The sequence below is a fragment of the Leucopleurus acutus genome (genome assembly GCF_964270905.1).
Source record: "Leucopleurus acutus genome assembly, chromosome: 4".
NCBI classification, from domain to species: domain Eukaryota; kingdom Metazoa; phylum Chordata; class Mammalia; order Artiodactyla; family Delphinidae; genus Leucopleurus; species Leucopleurus acutus.
This window is the reverse complement of record NC_139146.1, coordinates 44,709,437-44,722,005: the sequence shown is the minus strand read 5'-3', so window position 1 is coordinate 44,722,005 and position 12,569 is coordinate 44,709,437. Positions and strand designations below refer to the sequence as shown.

At 43.0% G+C, this 12,569-nt stretch overlaps 1 protein-coding gene across 1 annotated transcript; it reads right to left on the bottom strand.

The window, feature by feature from the left end:
• Nucleotides 1-371: 371 nt before the first annotated feature.
• CLRN2 (clarin 2) lies at nucleotides 372-11,777 on the bottom strand (the record flags this gene model as incomplete). Its single annotated transcript, XM_082837888.1, has 3 exons — nucleotides 372-637; nucleotides 3,146-3,325; nucleotides 11,525-11,777. 3 exons carry the CDS (start codon nucleotides 11,775-11,777, stop codon nucleotides 372-374), a joined length of 699 nt encoding a protein of 232 aa, XP_082694014.1.
• Nucleotides 11,778-12,569: the final 792 nt, after the last annotated feature.

Here is a 12,569-nt window from a genome sequence, read left to right as displayed (position 1 = left end):
ATACGTGTAGGGTGCTCTACAATATACAAAGGCTGGCAACGTTATCGCCCATTTAAACCTCATTACAACCTTGCGAGGTCGTTAATACCCCCATTTTACAGATGAAGAAACTGAGAAGTAGATATTAAATGAATTGTCCAGTGTCACACACGGCTGGCAAGTGGCAGAGTCTCTAACTCCAAGGTCAGTGAGAAAGAAGTGCAGGGATGCCAGAAATTCGGAAAGTTTTCTTTTCTGGCCCAGGTGACTACCCTTCCCCCTTCCACTTCCTTCTTCTTACTGCCAAAACGTAGACATTCAAGACTGTACAAGCTGGAAAAAAGAAAAAGGAGGTTTCCATTCTCCTAAGAACTGATTTCAGGAGAAGGTTATTAATACAAGATATCCTCGGCCGTGACCGTGGCCTCTTCTATCTTGGTCTTAATCTCCGGGAGGGGAATCTGACTGATGGCCACCACAACCAGGTTAGTGGCGTGGGCTGAGGCGCTGGCCACGCAGATCCAGAACGACTCTTCATACTCCTCCTCCACCACCACAAAGCGGAAGAGTTTCTCCTGGAAGTTGGCGATTCGTTCTGTCAGGTCGTGAAATTTTACCGCGGCCATGAAGCTGGCGATGGCCAAGGCCACGACTCCTCCTGAAACCCAGAAAGGACACCCTCATGCTCAGCTCTTTTCCTTGCAATTCAACCACTAGATGTGAGGTGGCTTTTCTGTGGCACAGGCAACAAACTTGCGGTGTAAAACACGCTTAGGGCAACACAAATTTTAAAATGCTTTTAAAAGCAGCAGATAATCCACTGTGTGAGGGGCAAGAGGTGTGGGAATAAGCTTCCTATCAGGTCTACTTTGAGCCTCGACTCTGCCACTTTTCCCCTTACCCACGGCGGGGCAGGGTGTGTGTGTGCACATGTGGATAAGCTCAGTCTCTAAGAATTTCAGCCTGTGTATGTAGACCTTGAGGCTTCTGAGGGAAGAGACAAGAGCATCGTACTGGGCAGATTGGGGGATCAGAACGGAGGGCTAGACTGTTCTCTCCTCCTCAGTTATCCTCTTTCCAAGCTTAATGATAAGAGGAGATAAGAGAAGGAGGAAAGGAAAGGAGAAAGGAGAAAACTGGAAGATTCCAAACTTCATGTCCTTCCCTACCTATTGCTTCAGACTTTGGCCTTCCGGGTTCCCTCTGTTTCTCTTTCTCTCTCCATCTTTCTCTCTCTCTTTCTCTCTACTTCTCTCCTGCCCTGATTTTAATTAATATTTAAAAAACACATTTATTTTGCCCTTTGTTTAAATTATTACTTCTTATTGAAGAAAATTTGGATGCCAGAGAAAATCACAAAGATGAAAAGACAAATATGCTCTTTTCCTAAAAGCCAAATATAAACACTTTGAACATTTTAGTATATTTTTTACATTTCCATCTCTTTAACAAAATTAGTATTATGGTACTTTTACTGCTTTACACTTGATTTACTTCCCTTACTTGAATATTTTTCCATGTTGTTAAATATTCTGTTAAAACACCACTTTAAACTGTGTATGATGTTTTATACTAGCGACACACCTAATTATTTTAAGTTTAATTAAGTGTGACCTAATTTCTGGATATCTAGATTGCTTCCAATTTTTTGATATTATAAAGTGCTGCAGGAAACTCCTTTTAATGTACATTTTTTGTGCTCTTTTCCTGTTATTTCCTTAGCATAAATTAATGTTTGGAATTGTTTAATCAAAGGATACTCGTATTTTTATGCCTTTTGAGAGTAAAGTTTTGTCAAATTGCGTTTTTTAAAATACTCTTGTCAATAGAGCTTGAGAGTACTGTCTCTCTGAGGAAGGGAATTGACAGAGATAAGCATTTATTTCAAAAGCAGCATTGAGCACTTTCTACATGCCAACCACTGTGAGCATTCAGGCAGAGATAAACAAGTCTACATGGGAGTGAGCCACGTTTATAAGAAATTCTACAGGATGGCCACAGTCTGCAAACATAGGCCAATACGTAATAATTGATTTACTGACATTACATTCTAACGCATGATAAAACAACATTACTTGTTTCTATACTTCATGGTCATCCTGTATAAAGTAAAAGGTAGTGAGGGGTTACTGCCATCGGGATACCTTGACCATTTGACCTGGGTTTTCTGAAATCATTCTTGGGATTTTGTTACTTTCATTACAGGTGATTTTTTCAGTGCTGAACTAAATGTGAATTAATTTCTGTATATCAGATACTCTCCCAAATCAACACACACACACACACACACACACACACACACACACATACACTCACACACAACTTTTGTCTTGGTTTTTGTCTTGGAAAATAGGTCACGGTGGTCATAGACGTTTAAGAAAGGACAAAAGGCTTGGACTCAGTTATACCTGGGTTGGAATCCTGCCTCTGTTACTCATCGTTGTGTGACTTTGGGTGTATCTTTTTTTTTTTTTTTTTTTTTGGCGGTACGCGGGCCTCTCACTGTTGTGGCCTCTCCCGTTGTGGAGCACAGGCTCTGGACGTGCAGGCCCAGCGGCCATGGCTCACGGGCCCAGCCGCTCCGCGGCATGTGGGATCTTCCCGGACCGGGGCACGAACCTGTGTCCCCTGCATCGACAGGCGGACTCTCCACCACTGCACCACCAGGGAAGCCCTGGGCGCATCTTTTAACTTCTCTGAGCTTCAGGTTCTTCACCTGTAAATATGGGTCTAATAATACCGCCTCATAGAGAGGGTGTGAGGTTTACACAAAATAAGGCATGTAAGCTCCCCCAGGTCCCTTCTCTTCTGTCCTTTGTGAGGTTCCTTCAGAATCACAGTAGCAGTCCCACATCCTCACTCATCCCATGGTCCCCTCTTCTTCACCCACAGCTCTCTGTCTTCTCTCTTCTCTCATCCCGACCTCTCTTCGCTGCTCTAAGTCCTCAGCCACTCATGCACGCTAATACTTCAGTTCTTTATGATGACAGAGATTCTTCAACTTTTAGTAAAAAGGATATTCATGCCCATCAAGGAAGCAACAGACCCAGGGAAGTGAAGGCTGAGGTGGGGCATTTTAATTCCTTCATGCCTTCTGCCCACCTACTTGGAACTCAGCCTCCTGATGGCATGGACAGGAATCTGTCTCCCCAGGGGCCTTCCTTACCTGCGAGAACGTTCCATAGACAGATGCCCCCGGGGCCGTTGACTGCCCGGTACGGAACCTGGATCATGTTGAGAATGGCAAAGCCCATGCTGACCAGAGCCAGCGCCAAGGCCAGGAAGAGGAGAAACAGAATTGTCACGTGGAGGCCTGCATTGAGCTCCTTCACCAGGTGTGGGAAGACTGGGGAGAGAAGACACAGCCAAGATGTCAGCCTCAGAGCTTGGCTCCAGTTCGTACGTCCCAGGCTTGCTTACCATGAAGGCTTTAGCAGAGGGGAGTGAGGGCAAGGCAGAAAGTGCTGGGTTTTCAAAAAGCAGGAGACTTCCTGAGATGAATTCAGGGCCCCCAGATTTACCACTTATCAGTTGACCAACAATCTTCGCTTCCTTGGGGTGGCTGCAAAATCAGAATGTGCCCCAGCTGGGCATTTAAGTTGCATCGGCCTCGCAGCTCTGGGATCTGGTGTGAGCTAATCCGTACAAGCTCCAGATGGTGTTGCTTTAGCAAAGGAGGCTGGCAAGAGAGTCAGTCAAAGAAGGTTGATCGATCACAAAGCTTTCATCTGGGTCAGAGAGTAGCCTTCATTAAATCAGAAAGGTAGAAGCGGTCTCAGGTATATCATGAAGAGTATAGAGGGGTGTAGCAAAGTGAAGCCTAGATCTGGCATCCAAAGTTCCAGGTTCAAATCCCAGCTTTGCTGATTTGCCACAATTATAAAATATTTAGGATCATCTAAACCCTACTTCTCCTACCCATCTTACAATATTGAGGGGGTCAAGTGAAGGGCATAGGAATAATCATAGTGCCCACTTTGTGGGCACCAATGCAAAGCTAGGAGCATCATTTTGGATTCCCCATAATGATTCAGTAAGATAGACATTAATTCCCTGTGTATGATGGGCATGTAATTCTCATGTTGCACTTTATTAGAATATTAATTTGCCGTATTAATGTGGCAGGATAATTTAGTGAAATATTAATTTGGATTTGTCTTCTCTATACTTCTCTCTATGTGAAGATTAAATGCTATATCATAGTAGAGTGTTTAAATATTGTCTAGGAAAGAGTCCATTCTCAAAAATGGCAACTGTGGTTGTTATTTTACCCTCTGACTTGGGAAGAGTCATGTGACTTCTCAAGCCTCAGTTTCTTCATCAGTATAATGTGGATAGTAATAGTTGCATAGGAGTTGAGTGTAATCAACATTTACCGAGCACAGTCAGGGGCCAAGCCCTTTCCGTCTGTTAGCTCATCCAATCCTTGTGACAAGGATATGAAGTAGATTTTATTAAACGCCCTTAGCCACAGGCTTGGAGACACCAAGTTCCTTGTCTTTGGGCAAGGTGATCCTGAACTCTATCCAGGACCAAAGTCCTATATATCACAAGGTATATAGAGTTTAGAGTCACTGATTTCAGTTATTGTAAATGAATGATTTAAAATGATGAAAGCTAAAAAACTCCTGGGGAAAACCCCTTCCTCTGCAACTACTCCAAAGTTTCTACTGAATACCTCCTGGTCAAATCTGGGTCCATCTTGTGAATTCCAACCTCCCTGCTTAATTACTTGATACAACTGACCAGCCCGTCTTTGGCCCCAGTTGGGAGCCAGGACTCAAAGCTTTCCGGGTTCCACTCACTCCCTGACCCCGTCCCGCTCTGGCTCCTTTGCTGGCTCACCTGCCCATTTTTATTCATAGAAGGCTGGTGTCTCCCAAGCCTGAGAACAGGAATTTTTGTCCTTCTTCCTTTGAAGTGTCCTTTCCACTCAGAAGTGTCCAGACACTCCACAGTTATGTCTTCAGTTCTGATCTAGCTTTCTTTCCAGTTCTGTATTTCCATGTATATTTATCTCTATGTGGTTATCTCATCAGCATCAGAAACTTTACCCCAGAAAATGAACTCCTTCCCGTGGGATTTTTTTCTGTAGGACTTCTCTCTTCCATTTCTTGTCCTTACATTTCAGTGTGCTTTAGATTTTTTTTTTTCATTGCAAACTCGCAGTACTTTTTCATTCCAAACATGGTAGCTTATGTCTGATTGCCTAATTGTTTCATAATCCTGTTTCTTGCCATGCAGCCCTTAGGACACATAACCAGCATAATAATCCTCACCAAACACTTAAAATAGAAAATCGTCACCTGTGTGATTGGCAAAGATCAAAAGGTTTGCTAATACACCATGTTAATGAAGGTGTAGGGAAGGAGGCAGTTGTCAAAACTTGTAGGGATATTAGTTCATACAATGTCCTTAGAGAGCAATTTGGCAACATCTATCCCAGCAATTTCATTTCTAGGAAAAGCACTCCCATGTGTGCTCAAAGCTGTATATATCGGATATTCATTACAGTAGCAAAAGATTGGAGAAAAAACCGAATCACGAGTCAATAGGAGATTGAATAAATTAAAGCACGGTCACACAAAGCAACTTATAAAAAGAATTAATCATATCCATATAATGACATGAACCCATCTCCAGGTGTGATTTAATTAAAAAATTGAGAAATAACCATATTATGATGATGGGGCGAGGGGATTTGGGGCATATGGAGTGATACGGAGAGGGATGGTGAAAGAATACCCAATCCTTAGCTTCCGCAGTAGGAAATGTATTGACTATATTAAAAAAAAAACAAATCTTTACTGGCAAAGGACTGAATCTCATTCAGCCTCCACAATCATGGGCCACACTCCAAGGCTCTAGATCTCCCAGTTAATTGAGATCTTATTATTTTTTACATATGTCATTATTTAGAAATTCAAATCTTCCCTCACGAGTTTTCATGCATCAGTTCCTTCTATTAATAATTTCTTTAAGGGGTGACTCTACTGTTGCTCTTGTCACACAAGTGCCATCCCAGGAGACCTGTTGCCTGCTTGCCTTTCATATTTGTACCCAGTTTCCAAAAGCTTGAGACATGTCTGACTTAAGGATTACATTTAAGTTTCCAGCTTGAAATCCGTGACCATAAGAGCATATGATCCATGGTGACAAGTGTCAATAGCTACACATATTGAGCGCAGACTGTGTGCCAGCACATATACACTTTCTCTCTTTCACTGCTCACGGCAACCTTCTCTCACGCCTACAGATGCGTAAGTTAGAGTCTTAGAAATGAGAAGTTAAATAGCTTAGTCAGGTCACCCAGCCAGGAAGTGCTGGCTTCAGGATTTTGCCGCAGATAACTTGGATAAGCAAAGATTTAAAAGTTTAATCCTAGTACAGCTGGAGGTCTAGAGGTCTTATTTTGAATTTGAATATATATTCTTATGGTGTACATATTAAAGCTAACCCACTTGAATCCCAGAAGTGATTAATCATCCTGTCAGCAACTCAAATTAGATAACTATCTAATTATTAAGTAATTTGTTTGCTCCCTACTCCAGAGAAGTCCAGCAGTCCCTTTTGCCCCAGCAAGGCAAAAATTAATTTTAAAAAAGAAATAATTGATAAATTGGATTTCACTAAAATGAAAAAATTCTGCCCTGTGAAAGACAATGTCAAAAAATTGACAACACAGCCACTGCAATGGGAGAAAAGAGTTGCAAAAGACACATCTGAGAAAGGACTGTTATCTAAAATGGACAATGGTAAGAAAAGATTTGAAGTCAGATCCAGGTCTGGCTGTTGACGGAATGCTTGGGGGTGGGAGATGAGGGGGGAACCAGTGAATTAAAAATTATCAAGCACATACTACGTATCAAGCACCACATCAGGTGCTTTTACAGAAATTATTTCATTTATTGATTTCTCGGACCCCCAATTTCCTCATCAGTAAAATGGGCATAAATAAAATCACTCCTCTAGTGCAGAGTGGGTTGAAGGAAATGAACAAAGAGGTGACAGCTTGAGACATTAATGTGTTACTGCCCAGTGCTCATTTACTGCCTTTCTCTTTCCCAGATGGAAAGCTTCTGGAGGGCAGACACTCCTCTGTCTAGTTTACCCCTGTTTTCCTAAAAGCGCCAGGCCCATAAATACAGTACAGCTGAATAGGTGAACACTGCTAAATTAGCGTTTGTCCCTTTCTTTCCCCAGCCACTCAAACTGCTAGATTGATTTGTTTTTATTTCAGAAAGTCTGGGTATAAAAAAGGGTCTTAATTAGGATTATGCTGTATAGTTCCCTGCTCTTCTCCATGATTGGTTTGGAAATTGACTCTCTTGGGTGATTCTAGGGGAGACCCCTATGAAGGTGCGAATTGAGGCTGTTTGTCCACGAGACCCAATCGAACTTTGCTACTCCAGTTTACAAAGCACTTTCACACCCCGCTTCTCCGCTGATCTGCACATGGGCCCTGGGAGCAGGGATTTTTTTTTTTCTTTCTTCGGAACAACAGTGACAGTAGCAGGAAAATCCTGATTCCAACTTGGGGTTTGGGGGCTCTGATACACCCCATAGCTGCCTCACACAAGGAGGTGGTACTGGCTCTAGGAGCTGTACATCTAAAGATAGAGAGACTCACCTCTGAGGCTAGAGAATGTGGTGACAGACGTGGTATCCCTGGGTGGCATTGGTGTAAAACCAGCCAAAGTCAGGAGGAACCTGGCCCCAGCTCCCGGTGCAAGTTTTCAAAAAGAATCACATCATGGTTATACACCCTCCTCTGGGACCCCACCCAGGGCAGCCAGAAATAAAACTTTCCTGAGTATTATCCTGCTCAGAACTAATATTAAAAAGTCCTTTATGATTCTTACACAGTTCTGATGTTTCAGAGAGCAGACCACATTAGATGAACCCAGGGGGCTTTTTCCCATAGTCACCCCTCTGAGAAGGAAGAGGGCGGAGGGAAAGGAACATGTACTGAGTGCCTCCAGTGGGCAAGCAGTAAGTGCTCATTTGCTTAGCTTATGGCTTCCAGGGCTAGAGGTAGTTTGCATTTCTGTGAGCTGGGATGGCAGGGGTTTAATTAGCATCACAGTGGAAGGGCCCAGTCTTGTCTTGCCCTCCTTTGAACTCCTCCTTCTGCAAAGACTGTCAGCTGCTTCTCCAGAAACAGTGCTTGTGCTTGGTGACCTCCTTAATTATCCTAGGCCCACCATCTACCACTCCACACCCTCTGTCATGGGTTGCATTCTGTACCCAGCCTCAAAAAATGTGTTGAAGTCCTAACCGCCATCATCTCAGGATACGACCTTATTGGGAAATAGGGTCTTTACAGAAGTAATCAAGTGGAAATGAGGTCATTAGGGTGAGCCCTATTCCAGTAAGACTAGTGTCCTTATAAAAAAGGGGAAATTTGGACACAGAGACAGTCATGCACAGAGGGAAGACCATGTGAAGAGACTTAGGGAGAATGCCATGTGTAGAGTGGAGTAATGTTGCCACAAGCCAAGGAATGTCTGGGGCTACCAGAAACTGGAAGAGGCAAGGAAGACTCCTCCTAGAGGTTTCAGAGGGAGAACGGCCCTGTCAAGAACCTGATTTTGGATTTCTACCCTCTAGAACTGTGAGAGAATAAATTTCTGTTATTTAAGCCACCCCGTTTGTGGTACTTTGTTATGGCAGCCCTAGGGGACTAACACACCCTCCCAAATGACCCCTCAGTCGTTTCTGACAGGAGCCATCCACCTGCATCCTCCCATCCTGGAGAATTCACATCCATCCACCACCTCCCCAACATCCAGAATTTGCTGAATTCTGGGAGAACAGTAAAGACTACTAGGGTAACACGCCGCCTTGGGAAAGTTGCCAGTCACAGATTCCTGAGGGAACAACACACAATGGAGGGTGGGAACTTTAGGGTAAGACCGACCAGGGTTGGAGACTGGCTCTGACACTCAAGGCTCTGTGACCTTGATCAAGTTGCTTAACCTCTCTGAGCCTCATTCTTCTATCTGGCAGGTTTGTGGAAGATTAGTATAGCATAGGTCACATGTCTGGCATCTTGTACGTGAACATTCAGTATAAATGAGTTTAAAAGTACTTTATCGATATTCATTCAACCAATGTTTTTGAATGTGTGCCAGGCACTGTTCTAGGGGCTTGGGATCATCAATGGACAAGATCCTTGCCCTAATGGTGCTATATACCAAAGGGGTGGAGACATAATAAATAATAAACATAACAGATAAATAAATGATCTAGTGTGTAAGAAGGTAGTTATGATGGTAACATGGTGTATCATGCTATATAATTACATAATTATATGGGCTATTTTTATTATGTTCCCTGAGCACTGGCTTGCTTATTAAAGTCTCTGGAGTATTGTTGCTATTGAATCTATTGCTCCCTTGTTCAAGCTTTGGAACTTCCTTCGTGAGGTTTGTTAATTTCAATTCCCTAAAACTTACACAGTACTATATATAAAGTAATGAACAAGGACCTACTGTATAGCACAGGGAACTTTACTCAATACTCTGTAATAACCTATATGGGAAAAGAATCTGAAAAAGAATGGATATTTGTATATGTATAACTGAATCACTTTGCTGTATACCTGAAACTAACACAACATTGGAAATCAACCATACTCCAATATAAAATAAAAATTAAAAAAAACCCTATTATCTACAATTATTTTAAAAATTGTGCCATTTCCTCCTTTTTGTGTGTGTATTTGCGGGTTTTTAAAAAAAATTTATTTGTATTTGGCTGTGTTGGGTCTTCGTTTCTGTGCGAGGGCTTTCTCTAGTTGCGGCGAGTGGGGGCCACTCCTCATTGCGGTGCGCGGGCCTCTCACTGTCGCGGCCTCTCTTGTTGCGGAGCACAGGCTCCAGACGCGCATGCTCAGTAGTTGTGGCTCACGGGCCTAGTTGCTCTGCAGCATGTGGGATCCTCCCAGACCAGGGCTCGAACCTGTGTCCCCTGCACTGGCAGGCAGATTCTCAACCACTGCACCACCAGGGAAGCCCAATGTATTTGTGGTTTTGAAACAACCTCAAACTTCAGAAAAATTGCAAGAATGGTACAAAGAAATTTTTTTTTCCTTCTGAACTATTTGAGGGTAAATTGCCCCTCCAACCCTGGCACTTCAGGGTCAATTTCCTCAAAAAGGACCTTGTCTTTCACAACCACGATACAACTATCAAAATCAGTAGGTTAACACTGGCATATGACTGCTGTTTAATCCTGACACCCTGTTCAAGTTCCACCAATTGTCCCAGTGACATCCTTTATAGTAAACTGACGCACCTCAGAACCAAATACTGCATACAGCTGTCATCATCCCCTTTTAACATGTCCTATTTCTTTGTTTTATTTATTTCTTTATGTTAAGTGTGTTTTCAGCTTTTTATGTTATGTTTTTAACAGAGCTTTTCAATATCCCTGGTCCAATTTAATTTCTGGGTAAATATAAATATTCCCAGCGATATTTTTTCTTGCTATACAGAACAAATATATATATCCTTCATGTGTATAAATGATGCCAATTTGTATCGTTATATTTGTCAATGGTTCCAGCTCTCTGTCTTTATACGTTTAATAAGATACCCTGGTCAGGATTCTAAAAACTACAGTTATGAAATATAGAAATCATATAATGAATAAATCCCTTATCCCCTTGCATTTGCATTATGTTGATTAATTATGATTTTGTAGGATACTGTTCTCACCAGCAATCTAATTGTATGAGTCTAAAGATGTGCAGAATATTGCCTTTTTTGTTTCAGTTTTTCCTTCCCAGAAGATCCTTCATAAGCTGGTCTTGGATTCCTGTTCTATCTACCTGCTGAGCAGCTCTGCTGTGACACTGGATGGCCGCCCGCCTACGTCAGTACCTGCTCACGTTCATGGACAGCAACCTTGCCCGAGGTCTCCTTGCCAGGAAATATCCGGGTTGAGCTTTGAACCCAGATATTCTGATTGCAGAGCCCAGGCGCACAGCCCTTTTGCTTTTTTGCAGACTCTGAAGTGTTTATATAAATAGAAGAGGAAGGTTCATTTCAGCAGGTCGTCTACACCCTCAGGCCACACTGGCTGAGCATACCCAAGTCGTGTGACCTGGTTCTAAAGTTTTCCGCTGGGTGACCTCAGGCAAGTTTTTAACCTCTCCAAGCCTCAGTGGAGTCCTCTGCAAACTGGGAATGTTAATAATTCCTTCTTTATAAATTTGTTATAAGGCTTAAAAGAGACAAACCATGTAAAGCACTTAGTAGAATGTCTGAACACGTAAGCACTCAATATTTTTAGTGATTATTCATAGAGGTAAACTACAAAGATATACAAATCCCTATTTCTAATGTTTCCATAAGCCTCCACAGAAATAAAAGGTCTCTTCTGGGTGCTGAACAAGAGTAAGTCCATGGCTTACTGTGGATTAAGTCATTATGCCTTAGACTGTAGTGGCACTTGAATTTCGCATTCAGACACAAGCATCCTTACGAATATTTAAAAATAAGTGTTCTAAAGCAGGTTTCGTGCCCCCCAGTATACTCACTCGTGAATTGGGACTGGCGGCCCCCAAGCCCGCATTGCCGCACCTTACAACCGCGGAAGAGTCCGTAGTAAATGTCCCCAATGAATTGGACCAGCTCTGGATCTGTGGCATTGACAAGATCAACTCCAGTCTGACAAAGGATTTTCCCACTCAGCCAGTGGGGCAACGCCAGGGCAACGATGATCAGGATAAAGGAGGAGAGGCTGAGTAAAGATGCCAGCCCATACCACGTCTTTTTGAACCATCCAGGCATCCTGGTGGGTGCAGGTCATGCCCCAGGTGTCTGAGCAACAGCGGGGGTCCTTGACATCTTCCAGACACTCGGCAATCCCCTGCTCTAGGGTCAGCTCTTCCAAACACACTGTTTCAAGATTTCAGGTCCATCTCCTGGCCCTCCCTCAGCGCCTGCCTCCACAGCCCATGTTTACTACAACTGCACTGGAAGTCTCTACAGAGACGTCTTCACCTGACTGGAGTGTAGAGGAGTGTGTTACCGAAGGAAGTAACCCTATATCCCCCACTAGACTAAGGTTTCAGCAGAGGGCTTAATTGTTCCTCGTTTCAAGTATTTGAATAACCCTGGTGTGGACCTCTTAATGGCAAGGAAGTTATTAGCAGGCGTAACCAGGTAGATCTGACTATAAAGAGATGCTAACCAGTCTCAAAAAATGCATACGGTAGAAGGAAAACAAAAATGGAATGATTAGCACTTGAGCATTGCCAACAATGCACCGTATCAAATGTTGATCTCTTTGATGCATGCCCTGGCATTTCTTTCTCTAAAATGTCACTGCTGTCAGGATCCCTAGAAGTGTTATTAATACCACAAAATGACCTCTGTTCTCAAGCCTTTTAATTGAAATGTGTAAACAAGGCTTTATGATTCTTAAATTTATCACTGGGTGAATTTGCTACGGGTAAAATTGCGGCCCGAGTCAGAGTTAATTTGTGACTGTTGGGGAAACCTGGACCCCAACACGTACAGCCCCCCTTTATCTCCACCCTTCCCCCCTGCCCCCACCTGTTGTGTCACCTGAAACAGGAA